The 14,970-nt window shown below is 49.4% G+C and overlaps 3 protein-coding genes across 5 annotated transcripts in view; 1 reads left to right on the plus strand and 2 right to left on the minus strand.

Annotated features, from left to right (window-relative positions):
- Positions 1–201: 201 nt before the first annotated feature.
- CDK2 (cyclin dependent kinase 2) lies at positions 202–5,692 on the minus strand. 3 transcript variants are annotated; one of them, XM_060165940.1, is made up of 8 exons: positions 5,553–5,692; positions 4,735–4,812; positions 4,506–4,626; positions 3,623–3,793; positions 3,049–3,150; positions 2,229–2,372; positions 1,722–1,925; positions 202–1,446 (listed from the first exon to the last, which is right to left on the minus strand). In XM_060165940.1, exons 1-8 carry the CDS (start codon positions 5,666–5,668, stop codon positions 1,342–1,344), a joined length of 1,041 nt encoding a protein of 346 aa, XP_060021923.1. In that variant the 5' UTR covers positions 5,669–5,692; the 3' UTR covers positions 202–1,341. The 3 variants fall into 3 exon arrangements, with proteins under 3 accessions (XP_060021923.1, XP_060021924.1, XP_060021925.1); XM_060165941.1 differs by lacking the exon at positions 2,229–2,372; XM_060165942.1 differs by lacking the exon at positions 202–1,446 and having other exon boundaries at positions 1,786–1,925; positions 2,229–2,281.
- A 640-nt stretch (positions 5,693–6,332) lies between these two features.
- PMEL (premelanosome protein) lies at positions 6,333–14,927 on the plus strand. Its single transcript, XM_060165934.1, has 12 exons — positions 6,333–6,410; positions 6,643–6,764; positions 9,462–9,572; positions 9,733–9,879; positions 10,686–10,820; positions 11,203–11,364; positions 11,616–12,374; positions 13,121–13,237; positions 13,475–13,559; positions 13,670–13,875; positions 13,978–14,065; positions 14,676–14,927. Exons 2-12 carry the CDS (start codon positions 6,689–6,691, stop codon positions 14,815–14,817), a joined length of 2,028 nt encoding a protein of 675 aa, XP_060021917.1. The 5' UTR covers positions 6,333–6,410; positions 6,643–6,688; the 3' UTR covers positions 14,818–14,927.
- Positions 6,351–14,970, minus strand: part of DGKA (diacylglycerol kinase alpha) — a 29,216-nt gene continuing 20,596 nt past the window's right edge. Inside the window, exons 24-25 of the mRNA XM_060165924.1 lie at positions 11,595–11,655; positions 6,351–6,488 (exon numbers count right to left, since the gene is read on the minus strand). Of these exons, the coding sequence (XP_060021907.1) occupies positions 11,644–11,655 (12 nt within the window). The 3' untranslated portion in view covers positions 6,351–6,488; positions 11,595–11,643. The remainder of the gene's footprint in view (positions 6,489–11,594; positions 11,656–14,970) is intronic.

A 14,970-nucleotide genomic window follows, 5' to 3' on the forward strand; every position in this document is an offset into this window, starting at 1 on the left:
GGGGGCAATAATTCCCACTTCACCCACCCGTGGCACTATCCCAATTGCATCGCAGAGGTCGAAATGGAGTGGGGTGGGTAGCCCTGCATAGAGTGATTAAGAAAAGGGGTCTGAAACCTATTATCACATGCACACATTCATATTCTCTCTCACACCATTCTTTCAGTAAATATGCAAAAGTAAAGGAGGAGAGACATGAACTATAAAACCAGGAACTTTTTTTTTAATCAATTACAAACTAAATTACAAATAATGTTAATAGCAAGAACACTCAAGGACAAAAGGTGGGAGAAGAGAGACAAAATCATAAAAAAGAAAAAAAGCTTTTTTTTTTGAACATTCGCGTTACAAACCCCAAGGTGCACATGGCAACAAATCCCCACCGATTCCCACTTAAAAAACTGCTATAACCTGAAATATAAATATAATTGTTCATCCTTCTTTTAAAGAAATATTTTTTTCCCAATGTCCCCACTCAGGCACAGCCCTAAAAAAGTGTCAGCATTCTCAAAATGAGGTCTTAACCTTAACTTTCACTCCTATGGGCTGGCCTTCAGAGGGAGATGGAACCTAGCACCTGAAGAACTAAGAATCTTAAAAAGAAGAGAAAAATTCAAACATCTTTCACTTGCCTCATAAGGCCTCGGTGAAGCACAGTCCCTGACCCAGAGCCTCCCAGAGACCCCTTGCCTGTAGGAGGGACAGGCAAGAAGACTAGGAGCAATCATTTCTACTGCAGTCCCACCAGGACTGCAGAGACTGGGAGTCTGAGACAGGGAGTCTTGAGTCTCCCAGACTGTTAGGTGAGATGAAGCACTAAAACTAGGGTATAAACTGGTTGGATCTATTTTTTTAACCTAATTCTTTAAAACAGACCCCTCGCCATGTTTTTGTTTTGCTTGGTTTTCAAAAGTTCCAACTTAGTGCCCCTGCTATCAGTTGGCCTTACACAGGGCTGTGGGAGGTTTGGGGTCTCTGTCACCGGAAACACAGAAAATAATAATTGCGGGGCTTTCAGAGACTGGGATGGCAAACCCTATGTGGAGGAAGGAGAAACAGTCTTTTAACTTTTTTTTTTTTTTAAATACCAGCCCTCCTAAGCAATGACTAAGAGGAAGGGGAGAGCATGGTGCAGATTAAGTGCATGTAATATTGACGCTTCCTTTCCATTTCACCTATTTCTCCCCTCCACCCCCTCTCCCCAGAGTTGGCTGGCTAAGAGGGGCAGGTGAGTGCTAAGGCAGCCAGACAAGATCAGTGAGCTAAGAGCCCTGGGCCAAGCCAGATCATGCCCCCACTGGAGGAGAGGGTGAGACTGGGAGTAGGGGCTTGAGAAAGCCATCAGAGTCGAAGGTGAGGTACTGGCTTGGTCACATCCTGGAAGAAAGGGTGAGCCAAAGCTGCCTTTGCTGAAATCCGCTTGTTGGGGTCGTAGTGCAGCATTTGCTGGAGGGAGAGATGTATGCTGACGTCAGTAATGTGATAATGGAGTAAATGGGCAGCAGGTGTTTTGAGAAATCGGGAAACAATTCCTTTCACCCAAGGCAGAGTTCCCATTTCCCTCCTTCCTGTATCTAATGGGTGCACAACAGCGAGAGGGAAGCAGGGGCTAGGGAAATGCTAAGACCAGGAGTCCAGGGCCTCATTCTTCCGTCATCCTGGAAAAACCCTGCCCTGGGGGAGTGAATGAGAGGAAATGGGTGCCCACTCCCCACTCTCACCGATAACAAGCTCCGTCCATCTTCATCCAGTGGGGGCACAACTTTGCTAAAATCTTGCCTGGCCCACTTGGGGAAACTTGGCTTATAATCAGGCATAGAAGTAACTCCTGGCCAAACCACCTCATCTGGGGTCCCCAGAGTCCGAAAGATCCGGAAGAGTTGGTCGATCTCAGAATCTCCTGGGAATAGGGCCCGCCGGGTCACCTGAAAATGAGGAAAGAGGAAAAGCCAAGACCCACATTGACGTCAGTCAAAACTGCCCACTGGATAATGGAGGTTCCCACAGGCAGTGGAAGGTCAGCAGGGCCCCATGACTCCCTCCCCAGGGCCTTTCATGGGGTCAGTCAAACAGAGCCTGAGACAATGAAGTCCCTTCATCTGTCTCCTCGCCCCCTCCTTCCTTCCCCCAACCATGGCTTTGCAGATCCCCAAGGCTGGGTGGGGCTGGGAGGGGGTGAATGTCTGGGGTGCCACTGACATGTAGCAAAGGGATCCCAAGCCACTCACGGGGTGTGGGGTAGACACTGCGGTCATCCCCCCTCCTTGTGGTGCAGACACTTCTAGATAGGAGCACAGCGGGCAGAGACTGTGTCTTCCATTTCTTCTGTGTTCCCCACAGCACCTAGCGTGGTGCTGGGTACACACTAGGTGCTTAACAAATATTTTTTGATGAATTGAGAGATGAATATGGGCAATTGTAAAGTAATGCACTGGGGGATAAATGCACATTATATATATGGGCTAATGGTCTCCATGCCCCCAGTTACAACCCAGATAAGGGACCATAAAACATACTGCTGCTTTGATTTGGAAACTTAGCTCACTCCACTGTTGTATTAAAGGGGATGAGAGCTCCCTTATAAGACTGGGCCTCAGGGATCCTTCAATCTGAAAAGCCAGAGGTTGAGGGGGGATGTGATGTAAGTCTGCAGTTTAAATAAAAGGTGTGGGTAAGGTGAACACAGTTGACCTCACCACATTCCTGGTGCCCTACAATAAGGTCTACAGGCCAAATGAAGGGGACACTAAATGGAACTCATTTTCCCAAGTATATGCAGGCTAAAGCTAAAACAGTTGCAGAAATGATTTAGCTCAATTCAGAGATAAGATATGTATACTGCATGCTAAAGCTGTTTGAGGATATCCTAACATTGTGGTTGACATCAGGGATGACAGTCCTATCCTTTCCCCACCACCCACTTTGTGCTACTCTAGAGGAAGGACCCTGTGATAAGAGAAGGGCCATGGGTCTAGGCCAAGAAACAGTTCTGTTGTTCTCGAATGTGGGGAGGAGGGGGCTGGGTAGAACTCGGGCATGCCTCCGTACCATCTCAGCAAAGATGCAGCCCAAGCTCCAGATGTCCACAGCTGTGGAGTAGTATTTGCAGCCCAGAAGGATTTCAGGTGCTCGGTACCACAGAGTCACCACCTGAGGACAAGCATAGGAAGGGGAGGGGTGGTGTACGGGGCATGGAGATTCCCACATCTCACTTCCTCAGGACTACTCTGCTAACTCAGCTTCTTAACAAGCAACTTCTTTCCCTCCATCCTTCCCTTCCCTCTGATTTCCCCTAAGTAAAATAACTGGGTACAACTTCTTAGCCCAGAGTTAGCCTAGTCCATGGTTCTGGGGACCATATTTTCTGAACCCCCAATTTGCAACCTTCTTGGAAAACTTGAGGCAATCGGTCATAATTTTAATGGTGCGCCATCCAGCTCTCCTGGCTTGTTATCTATCAAAATGTGAACTCCGTGTATACTCTAAGACCTCTTAGGGTGTCAGAGATACTTTCCATCTAGTGAGAGAGAAACTGCTGGCCAGATAGTTACTAAAAACGTTGTGAATGTCCCTGTTAACACCTCCCAGGAAGTTCAGAGAAGACATGCAGAGAGGGACTCACCTCGTGGGTGTAAGTACGAACAGGGACTCCAAAGGCTCTGGCTAGTCCAAAGTCTGCTAGCTTGATGGCCCCCTCTGCGTTGATAAGCAGATTCTGAGGTTTGAGGTCTCGGTGCAGGACCCGATGAGAATGGCAGAAAGCTAGGCCCTGGAGCAGCTGGAACAGATAGCTCTGACAAGGGGAGAGAAAAGAATGTGTTTTTCCATCACCGTGAGAACATTAGGGTCTCCTCTGTGCCTCCATAGTTCTACTAAAGCCTTCACTAGTTAGATAATAATTCCATGTTTACAAGCCATTTCCCTGATTGGACTGTAATCCCAGTGAGGATAAGGATCAGGTTTTATTCAGTTTTGCATTTCTTTTCCATATCCTGTGTTCAGCACATTGAAGGTGTTCAATAAATGTGTGTTGGATAAACGTTTGTTGATAGATGGAAAGTAGCTCTGGGAGTAAAGAACCCAGAAAAACAGACAATAGAGACTCACTGGCTATTTCTCCCACCAAGCAGGTGGAAAGGCTTTTTGGAGGGGTCTACCAAGTGCCCTCCAGTCCCATTTATCTGAGTTTCATCTCACCTTCCACCTGAGCTGCTAAGCTGACTCACTAGAGTTTCAACTTCTTTGATTCTCCTGCCTAGCCTTAGGGTTAATAAGTATAATGAGCAGTGAAGGAGCCACAAAAAAGGTATGTGTGATTGTGTGTGTGTGATTGTGTGTGTGTGTGTGTGTGTGTGTGTGTGTGTGTGTGTGTGTGTGTGTGTGTGTGTAGGGGGATGAGGGCTGGGAAGGAAGCTAAGATCACAAATCAACACTCAGTCTGGATTGCCTGCCTTCAGTCCCCCCAAGACATGCCCATGTTGGGAGGAGTTGATGTGAAGGATTACCTTTATGAGGGGAAGAGGAATGCCAGTGAGAGCAGAGGCATCCATGAATTTCTTGAGATCCTGGTGCAGAAACTCAAAAACCAGGTAGAGTTTGTTTTCTGTATGAATGACATCCAGCAGCCTAGGGAAGGGAGGTCCAGGGATAGAGGTGAGGGAGAGAAATGCCCAGACAACACAAACAGAAGGCATCCTCCTTTACTGTCAGAGCACCTCCCAGATACATACTTACTTGACAATATTAGGGTGGTTAAGCTCCTTTAGCAGAGAGATCTCTCGTATGGCAGTACTGGGTACACCCTCCGTCTCACTTGGAGAAGTTGGGAGAGCAGAGATGGGAATGTGGTTACAAATATTCCTTTTCTCCCAGCCCAGTGATTCTACCCCACCCCCTGCCTCCCCACAGAGACACCACCCCAGCATCCCCTAGGAAAGTGAGAGAAGAGAAGGGGTGCTTCAGGGGTTAATTCATGGATGGACAGGACTGGCTTTTGGACACATTAAGGTCATTATTTCTTCTTTGCCCAGGGTTAGGTTAGCAAAGCCTCCTGGTGAAGGTGAAGAAGGTAACAGGTAAAAAAAAAAGGGGGGGGGCGGGAGTAGCAGCACCCAGCCTCTCTAGAGAGGCCAGTGAGGTTCAACTGCCATTCTTTTGAAAGGGGGAGAGAATTCTAAGATGGGGGTGGGGTTGGGGCAGCGAGGAGGGCTCGTCATTCAAAAAGGTGCTCTTTACAGCTTACTGCAAAACCCAGCTCCACAGGGAGTCCTGGAACCCCCATCTCAGAGGCCTCCTTCCTCTTCCTGAGTCTTTCTGACTGTACATTTAGGGGCATCACCCGCCTTTAGGGAGGAAATTTCCCATGGATTCTACACTACCCTATAGTCTCCCCCGGGAAACCCTCTACTCGTCCTTCAACCCACCTCTCCACTTCAAAAGAAGTCCCTCCCTGCTACCTTCCGGTCCCTGGATGGCCACCGCCGGTTGGGGTGGGGGTAGGGGGCACTCAAGGAGCTCCCGAGTAAGGAGTCCCGGGTACAGAGGCCACTCACGTGTCCAGGCGGATTTTTTTAAGCGCCACCACTTCTCCCGTCACCTTGTTTTTGGCTTTGTACACAACTCCGTACGTGCCCTCTCCAATCTTTTCCACTTTTTGGAAGTTCTCCATGAAGCGCTAGCGAGTCGGGTCAGCCCGGCCCTGGAGCGGGGGCCTGGGAACCCTGCAGAAAGCGGCACCCAGCTCTCGGGGGCCGAGGAGGGGAAACAGGGCCCAGTACCGTGGCCCCAGGTCGGGATGGAACGCAGTGTATCTCTCGCTCTTGTCAATTTGTCCAACTTGAAACAATGTTACCGCCTTCCCCCAGTTCCCTACCGCCACCAGAAGCCCCGCCCCTCCTTCCCGCGTTTCCCTGGCTCCGCCCTCAGATCTTCCTATTGGTCAACGTCAGAGCGGGCGGGGCCAGCCCTGCGTCCCTCTCTGCAAACGACCCCGACCCGCGCAAGTTTGGTTCCGAGGGGCATTAAGACAAGTTTCAACGTAGGTGGGGAGGTTGAACACCTTTTTCCAAGTATCTGATTTGGGATCGAGTTTCCTACCTGTGTCCTGAGTCTATAGGGATTTCCTGATCTCTAATTCGCCGTTTTCATCACCCCTAGGAAAATGTGTATTGACCTAAGATTGAATGCCACCTGGTCCAGGGAGCCTCCTCTGAAAGCAGGAAGCTGGGAATCTCATTGTAAGGGTCTCCCGGGCCTCGGAGGAGTCGTTGCCTCCGTCTCTCAGCCTACCCCGATACTGTCTCTCTTTGATTTTGGATACAGGGTCACTACTTCTACAGTCTTTTTGAGAGGTTCCTGGTTTGACTCACAATAAATTGATCCACTCTCCCATGATGAATCGTGTGTGTCCGGTACGTGTTTTGTTTTGTAGCTGCCCTTCAGTCAGTTCTTTCCACGGGGGGTTGGAGTGCTTTAAGATGAGCGTGACCCTGTGAAACCAGAAACTGTCACTGAGTAGCGGGATGTCCAGGGACCAGGATCCCTCCTCAGTTCTGCCTTTCTCAGGTCCTCCTGCTCCTCCCAGGCCTCCCCTGCAGGGAGAGGAGGAAGGGCTATGCAAATGAGCATCCGTTTCTTATATAGGGGCTTGTCCTACGCCCTAGAGCCTTTGGTTGCTGGAAAGAACAGGATGGATCTGGTGCTGAGAAAATGCCTTCTCCATGTGGCTGTGATGGGTGCTCTTCTGGCTGTGGGGGCCACAGAAGGTGAGTGTGGGGTGTGTGGACATGAGCAAGTGTGAATTTGGGGTTGCACACTTGCTCTGGTTTTCCCTTCCCTAATGGGAGATAACCAGCAATGCTTCTGGCATCTCCCACCCATTTGATTTAGTGAGGACATGGGCAACTGAGCTCCCTCCCCACATGAAGATTTGGGACTCAGCCTGAAAATAACTCCATTTGCTTGGAAGGGCAAGAGAATAGTGGGTCTTGGTGGCCCTAATTCTGAGACCCCCTGGGCAGTGAGCTGGAGCGGGGGCTCCAAGGGAGTAAAATGAGTGGGAGACTCTTTTAGGCAATGTCTCAGGCACTTGGGATAGGGTATTTAAAGTGAGGAGCAAGAGAATGTATTGGATAGAGGGTAAAGAGGCACCACATCCCCTCTTTGGGATGGGCATAGACGATCACAGCCCAGGCTTTTGTTCTGGGGCTGGGAGAGACAGGCAGAGGGGTCTCAGCTGAGCATCACATGAAAGAGCTCTGGGGGATTGGGGCCTCGTGACAGGAGCAAGGGGGGGTGGGGGTGGTGAGAGGGTCTGGAATGTCCCGTGCTGCTCTGAGGAGGGAGGGTTGGGAGTGGAGAAAGAATGGGGCATCTTATAATTCTCTCGCTCTCATGGTGGGATGCTCAGTGGGATGATTCCAGATCCTCCCCCAGCAGAATCAACCAGGTTTCTGGTACATATTAGAAGTGGAGTGAGGATAGTCTCTGCTGTGCTGAAATATCTGCATCATATTCCAGTGCCCCCCTTTCTCTAGATCCCTGGTCTCACAGACTTCTAGGAAGTTCTCCTTGATCTGACTTCCCTCATTCATGGTGCAGTTTCAAGTCTTTTTCTTTTACTGCACTCCTTATTGTACTCTGGAAACATTCTGTTCATACGTGTCCACCTGAGGCTCTTAAAATATTGTGCTTACTTTTTGGATTCTGATTTTTAAAATCATAAGAAGACATTTTTAGATATTCATGAAATTTTGTACGGACTGGTTTCAATAATTTTGTCTAGTGTGAACTAGCATTGTGTTTATTCAAGAAAATATTTCTTCTTTACAGATACATACTGAATTTGTACGGTTTTAAATAACATTATGTCTGGGATTTGCTTGTGAATGCTTTAGCCAGGGACTTTCCTGGTGGTCCAGTAAAGAATCCACCTTCCAATGCAGGGGTCACGGGTTAGATCCCTGGTCGGGGAATTAAGATCCCACATGCCGCGGGGGAACTAAACCTGCACACCACAACTACTGAGCTCGCGCGCCTCAAGGAGAGAGTCCGCATGCCACAAACTACAGAGCCCATGCGCTCTGGAGCCCCCGCATCCTGGAGCCCACGCACCACAACTAGAGAGAGAAAACCCACACGCCACAACTAGAGAGAAGCCCGCACGCTGCAACAAAAGATCCCACATGCTGCAACTAAGACCTGACACAGCCAAAAAAAATAAAGGAAGGAAGGAAGGAAGGAAGGAAGGAAGGAAGGAAGGAAGGAAGGAAGAAAGGAAGAAAGGAAGGAAAGAAAGAAAGGAAAGAAAGAAAGAAAGAAAGGAAGAAAGGAAGAAAGAAAGAGGGCTTCCCTGGTGGCGCGGTGGTTGAGAGTCCGCCTGCCGACGCAGGGGACACGGGTTCGTGCCCCAGTCCGGAAAGATCCCACATGCCGCGGTGCGGCTGGGCCTGTGAGCCATGGCTGCTGAGCCTGCGCGTCCGGAGTCTGTGCTCCGCAACGGGAGAGGCCACAAGGGTGAGAGGCCCGCGTACCACAAAAAAAGAAAGAAAGAAAGAAAGAAAGAAAAGTACAGCATTAAAAATGAATACTGTAAAAGAGAAAATTAAATGCTTTAACCAAAAAACAAACCAACAACAAAGGATCGATAAAGCAAATGTGGCAAAATGTTGATAGTTGTTGGATCTGGGTGAGGCATGTGGAGAGCCATCATATCCTTTTCTTTCAGACCTCTCTTTTGGTCAGTTATAATAATTTTGTTTGTCCCCACTCCCAATTTCTACCTGACTCTGGTCCATCCTCCTCACTGCTTGCTGAAGTGATCCTTCTAAAACACAAATCTGATCATATTCCAAAAGTTTTGAAGGGTAAATTTTATGGTATTTGAATTATATCTCAATACAACAAACAAAAATCATCTGAGGTGGTCTTGCCTACAAGATAAAGGCCAAACTCCTTCGCCTGGCACTCAAAGCCCCCACCCCATCTTCTTGGCCTCATCTCTCACAGTGTACCTCAACCACATTGCTAGTGGTCCCCTATCATGCCATGTGCTTCCATGCCTCCATGCATCTGCTCATGCTGGGCCTTCTGCCTAGAATGCTTTATGCCACAGGTCAACTCCTCATTGGATCCTTCCCAGTCTACCAGAGTGGAATTAATCTGTTTATTCTGTCATTTTGTTGTACATCGTGCATGTTTATTATGGCTCATATTAAGCAGTGCCTTGAATTATAGTAATTTATGCATATGTCTGTTTCATCTACTTTAACCTGAATCTCTTTAGGACCATTTCTTTTTCATTTCTTAAGTTCTTTGCACCTAGCACAGTGCCTGGTACATGGTGGGTATTGGGTAAATTAAAATGCACTTTGAATGTGAGAATGAGTGATGTGACATGGGACACTGTGGTCCCCTGAGAAGGGAGTGATGACCTGAGGGTCCTCATTATACCTTCCTTTTAGGACCCAGAGACCGGGACTGGCTTGGTGTCTCAAGGCAGCTCAGAACTAAAGCATGGAACAGGCAGCTATATCCAGAGTGGACAGAAAGCCAGGGGCCTCACTGCTGGAGAGGTAGGAACTTGGCAATTTCTGGGGAGGGTATGGTGGGAATGGGGTGGGGAGAGGAGAGGAGCAAGGATTGGGTTGAATGTCGGTTGAGAAGACAGAAAGGGAAAAGGCATATGGGGAGGGGAAGCCAAGGAGTCCCAGCTAACGCAGCTGCCCTTTCCAGGTGGCCAGGTATCTCTGAAGGTCAGCAATGATGGGCCTACACTGCGTGGGGCAAACGCCTCCTTCTCTATTGCCCTGCACTTCCCTGAAAGCCAAAAGGTGCTGTCAGATGGGCAGGTCATCTGGGCCAACAACACCATCATTAACGGTGGGTACCACTCTACTCCAGGCCTCGTTCCCAGGGCTCAGCTCATGCCCTTTCTCCTTCTTCTTCTTTTTTTTAAACAAATTATATATGTACTTAGATTAGAAAACACAGATAAAGCACAAAGAAAAAAAAAATTGTAGTCCCCAAAATGGGGGACAGAAGACCCAGTGGATTTAGAAGTTGGACAGACTTGGATTTAAACCTGTTACCAGTATGTGACCCTGGGCAAGTCACTTAATTGTTTTGTGCTTCCATTCCCTTAATCTGTAGAATAGGGATGATACTACTTTAAAAGGTTGTTGTAAGGATTAAAATGTGATAATATATAAAGAATTTAGCATAATGCCTGCCCTAGCCTACAGTAAAGGCTCAATAGATGTTAGCTGGTGCCGTTATTTTTACTTTTATCCCACTAGCCAGAGCAAATCTTTCTAAACATTTTGATACATTTCCAATCTCTTTCTCTCCAATCTCTATGTATTATACTTACATAGGTATCTTTTTTTTTTTTTTTTTGCCGCTCAACATGGAGGATCTTAGTTCCCTGACCAGGGATTGAACCCATGCCCCCTGCATTGGAAAAGTGGAGTCTTTTAACCACTGGACCACCAGAGAAGTCCCTACAAAGGAATCTTTAATTATAGTTTCCATTCTCCCCACTACCACCCACAGTGGGTTATATCAAGGAGAATATATTTTGTAGCTAGGGAGTATTCCCAGAGCCCTGCTCTGGGAGCCATGTTAAAGGTTTTGGTGTATAATAAGGAAAGCCAGGGTTTGCGGGTGACTTTGTATCTTCCTTTCAGGGAGCCAGGTGTGGGGAGGACAGCCAGTGTATCCCCAAGAACCTGATGATACCTGCATCTTCCCCGATGGGAGGGCCTGTCCGTCTGGCCCTTCACCTCAGAGAAGAAGCTTTGTTTATGTCTGGAAGACCTGGGGTGAGAGACTCCCTTCTCTGGCCTGTCACCCACACTTGGATTCATCTCTTCCTACCTGATCCCTTTTCTTTTGGTCCCACCCCTAAACTCTGTGAGTTTCCCTAATCTTCACCTCCCCATGACTCCGTCTTCTTCCACAGCACCTAGCTAACTCTATTATACTTCTTTCTGGGAACCCTTCTCCAATTACAGTCCCATCCCATGGAACCCCTCGTTAGGACTCCTTTCCTGCCCTCATATACAAACTTCCAAACACCCTCTGAAATAACCATCCTCTCAATATATCTCCTTACCTTCCTTCTCTGGTGCCCTGTCTCTAACCCTTCCCCAGTCCCCTTTGACCAGTAACCCCCTTCTCTACTCTTCTTTCCGAAAACCTCAGGCCAATACTGGCAAGTTCTCGGGGGCCCAGTGTCTGGACTGAGCATTGGGACAGGCAAGGCAGTGCTGGGCACACACATCATGGAAGTGACTGTCTACCACCGCCGGGGGTCCCAGAGCTACGTATCCCTCGCTCACTCCCGCTCAGCCTTCACCATTACTGGTAAGGACTTAGGACGGGACAAGACCAGTCTCAGGGCAGGAGGAGGTGGGGAAGCTTGGCTGGGCAGGAAAGGGGAAAGAGGAAATGGTGTGTAGGGGCACCTTATAGGGGCAGAGCCAGGAAGACATGGGCAGAGGAATGTGGGGCTTGGAGCCAGTGAAGGGCCAGGCAGCTTGGGGTTAGAGGATGTGGCTGTGAAGAAGAAGCTGTGGCCCAGACCTGGTTCTCACCTTTTCTGGCTCCAATCTCAGACCAGGTGCCCTTCTCTGTGAGCGTGTCTCAGCTGCAGGCCTTGGATGGAATGAACAATCACTTCCTGAGAAAGCAACCTCTGACCTTTGCCCTCCGGCTCCACGACCCCAGTGGCTATTTGGCTGGGGCTGACCTCTCCTACACCTGGGACTTTGGAGACAGTACTGGGACCCTGATCTCTCGGGCACTTGTGGTCACTCACACTTACCTAGAGTCTGGCCCAGTCACTGCACAGGTGGTGCTACAGGCTGCCATTCCTCTCACTTCCTGTGGCTCCTCCCCAGTTCCAGGCACCACAGCTGGACATGTGCCAACTGCAGAAGTCGTGGGCACTACACCTGCTCAGGTGCCAACTGCAGAGCCCTCTGGAACCACAGCTGTGCAAGTACCAACTGCAGAGGGCACAGGTACCACAGCTGGCCAAGTGCCTACTGCAGAAGTCGTGGGCACTACACCTGCTCAGGTGCCAACTGCAGAGCCCTCTGGAACCACAGCTGTGCAAGTACCAACTGCAGAGGGCACAGGTACCACAGCTGAGCAGGTACTAGCCTCAGAAGTCATAAGTACCACACCTGCAGAGATGCCAACTGCAGAGGCCATAGGTACGACACCTGAAGTGTCAACTGCAGAACCCTCTGGAACCACAGTTGCACAGGTAACAACTACAGAGCTGGTGGAGACCACAGCTGGAGAGGTACCCACCCCTGAGCCTGACAGTCCAGATGCCAGCCCATTCTTGTCTACAGAAGGTATTACAGGTAAGAGGGCCAGAATGAATGAGGTTCATTGAGGTGGGGGCATTTGTCACAGCTCTAAAGACCTGAAAGACTTATTCTGGATCCAGATGTTACCCAATCCTTAGCTTACCAGTGGAGTCCCTTCAGAGTCTTCACTGGTTTTAAAGCCCCCCAAGTCCCCCTTAATGGTATGGAAGAGATCCAGAGTTCAGGAAACCAGGGTCTTCTCCTAGGCCATGGGGAGAGAGCTTGTTGCTCCTATGTCTCTGAAAAGACCTGTTCCCTAAAGTGAAGGTCAGGGAGCAGTCTGTGATCATTTACATAATACTTATATCTCATTTTCTGATTAAGTGTAAATGCATAGAAATCTTTCCCAGTTTCTAACACCATTTCCCACCTCTGGATTCCCATCCCAAAGTAGGTTTGCCTGGAATTGTGGTAGAAACACTGAAAAGGGAGGAATAAGATAGTGACACTATAATGAGTTAACATACATCAAGTGTCTAACCCAGGACCTGGCACAGTGTGGGGTGTGATAAACATTTGGGATTTTTAAAACTCCAGCTCTACCCCTAAGTGTGACTCTGGGGCAGTCATTTCTCCTTCTGGGCCTCAGTTTCCTTATCTATAAAATGAGATTTCCCAGCTCTTGCCTGATTCCAAGCCTGGATCCAGTAGCTCTGGCTCTACCTGGAAAAATGCCTGCTTGGCCTGTTTCCAGGTGTCATTTGTCTCATGACTTTGCCTCTTCAATCCTCTCCTGCCAGGCTCCCAGAGCCCCCTGCTGGATGACACAGCCACCTTAATCCTGGTGAAGCGACAAGTCCCCCTGGATTGTGTTCTGTATCGATATGGCTCCTTTTCCCTCACCCTGGACATTGTCCGTGAGTCTTGCCTACTTTGGGAGCTGGTGGAGGGAAGGCGTGTGCGGCTTAGGGCTGCCCAGTGGAAGCACACCCTGGAAGGAGTTACCCACCTGAACAAGAATACCCAAATCCCAGGGTTTTCATTTGAAGGCATGAGGATGGGATCGGGGAGGTAGCCCGAGGACCTTCCTGTCCGTGGGCCTTTAGGGAGGACTGGTAGAGGAGTCCCAGACTTAAAACCTTGCACCTTTGCAGAGGGTATTGAGAGTGCTGAGATCCTGCAGGCTGTGCCATCCAGTGAAGGAGATGCATTTGAGCTGACTGTGTCTTGCCAAGGCGGGTGAGTGTCCCACTGATTGCCCCGAGAACTCTCGGGTTGACTGCTGCCCTGCTCTCTGGTGTCAACTGTTCCTTCCCAGACTCCCTGACATAAGCTGACATCTCTCCCAGGCTACCCAAGGAGGCCTGCATAGACATCTCATCGCCAGGGTGCCAGCCCCCTGCCCAGCGGCTGTGTCAGCCTGTGCCACCCAGCCCAGACTGCCAGCTGGTTCTGTACCAGGTACTGAAGGGCGGCTCGGGGACCTACTGCCTCAATGTGTCTTTGGCTGATGCCGACAGCCTGGCAATGGTCAGCACCCAGCTTGTCATGCCTGGTAGGTACTTGGACAAGAGGTAGGATGAAGAAGGGGAGTGGTAGAGGATATGTGACAGGAAGCAGATGCTGACTATAGCTATGTCTGGGATTCTGCCTGTAGGTCAAGAAGCAGGCTTCGGGCAGGCTCCCCTGTTCTTGGGCATCTTGCTGGTATTGATGGCTTTGCTGCTTGCATCTCTGGTATATAGGTGAGAGCCACACCATGCCGCTCACACCCCCTTATCCCTTAGCACCACCGCTCATGATGGAACCACCACCCCCTTCAAGAAAGCATAGTGTCCAGGAAAGAGCCCAGATTTGGAAGTTAAACAGGTCTAGGCTGCATGCAGTCTTGCTGGTGGGATCTTGGGGAAGTAGCTTAACCTTTCTGAGCCTCTGAAAGGTAGGAAAACTGATACCTGCCTTGTGAGGCTGTTGTCAGGATTCTGGACAATGGGTAAAGCACCTGGTTCTGAAGCAAGAGTGCAATAAATGATGATCTTGATGATTTTTGTTATGAATAATATCAAGAGTGGAGAAGGCTGGGTGAAGTGAGTTCTCCACCTGCATGAAGGGCAAATCCCTAGGTCTGGGGTGCCAAGGGCCTCAAAGCAGGGAAGCTTGTAGGGTGAGAGGGGAATGGACAGAGGTTACCACAGAAATAAGAGAGGATGAACTCTGTTGGTGAGAAGGAGGGGAAGGAGCCAGGATCAAGGCCAAGGAAACCTGGGATATGAATTATCCTCTTGGCTGGAGAAGCACAAACAGGTTGCCATTGACTACCACTAACCAGTATCCCTGCTTTTCTCCCAATATCAGGAGAAGACGTACAAAGCAGGGCCGAGCTCTCCCCCTTCCCCAGCTGCCACCCGGCAGAACCCAGTGGCTACGTCTGCCCTGGGTCTTCCGTTCTTGCCCCATTGGTGAGAGCAGCCCCCTCCTCAGTGGGCAGCAGGTCTGAGTACTCTCACGTGATGTCATGATTTACCCAGCGTGGACAGCAATGCCTATCTTTTCTCCAGTCTTCCCTTGGAAACTACCATTGCCTGAAATAAAGACTCAGAACCTGGAGCTGTTATTTCCTTACTTCTGGGAGAATCTATGTCAATAAAGG

The sequence above is a fragment of the Lagenorhynchus albirostris genome, chromosome 11, assembly GCF_949774975.1.
Source record: "Lagenorhynchus albirostris chromosome 11, mLagAlb1.1, whole genome shotgun sequence".
In the NCBI taxonomy this organism is placed as follows: domain Eukaryota; kingdom Metazoa; phylum Chordata; class Mammalia; order Artiodactyla; family Delphinidae; genus Lagenorhynchus; species Lagenorhynchus albirostris.

Bases quoted from the DNA above. Each gene is read 5' to 3' on its own strand.
- CDK2 (XM_060165940.1), bottom strand. From the start codon at position 5,668: ATGGAGAACTTCCAAAAAGTGGAAAAGATTGGAGAGGGCACGTACGGA. The intron at 4,627-4,734 runs GTAAGTATGTAT...TCCCTTCCCTAG, and splicing joins AACCACCCTAATATTGTCAA to GCTGCTGGATGTCATTCATA. The intron at 3,151-3,622 runs GTGAGTCCCTCT...GCTTGTCCTCAG, and splicing joins TTCGTACTTACACCCACGAG to GTGGTGACTCTGTGGTACCG.
- PMEL (XM_060165934.1), top strand. From the start codon at position 6,689: ATGGATCTGGTGCTGAGAAAATGCCTTCTCCATGTGGCTGTGATGGGT. The intron at 12,375-13,120 runs GTAAGAGGGCCA...CTCTCCTGCCAG, and splicing joins GTCTACAGAAGGTATTACAG to GCTCCCAGAGCCCCCTGCTG. The intron at 13,238-13,474 runs GTGAGTCTTGCC...GCACCTTTGCAG, and splicing joins CCTCACCCTGGACATTGTCC to AGGGTATTGAGAGTGCTGAG.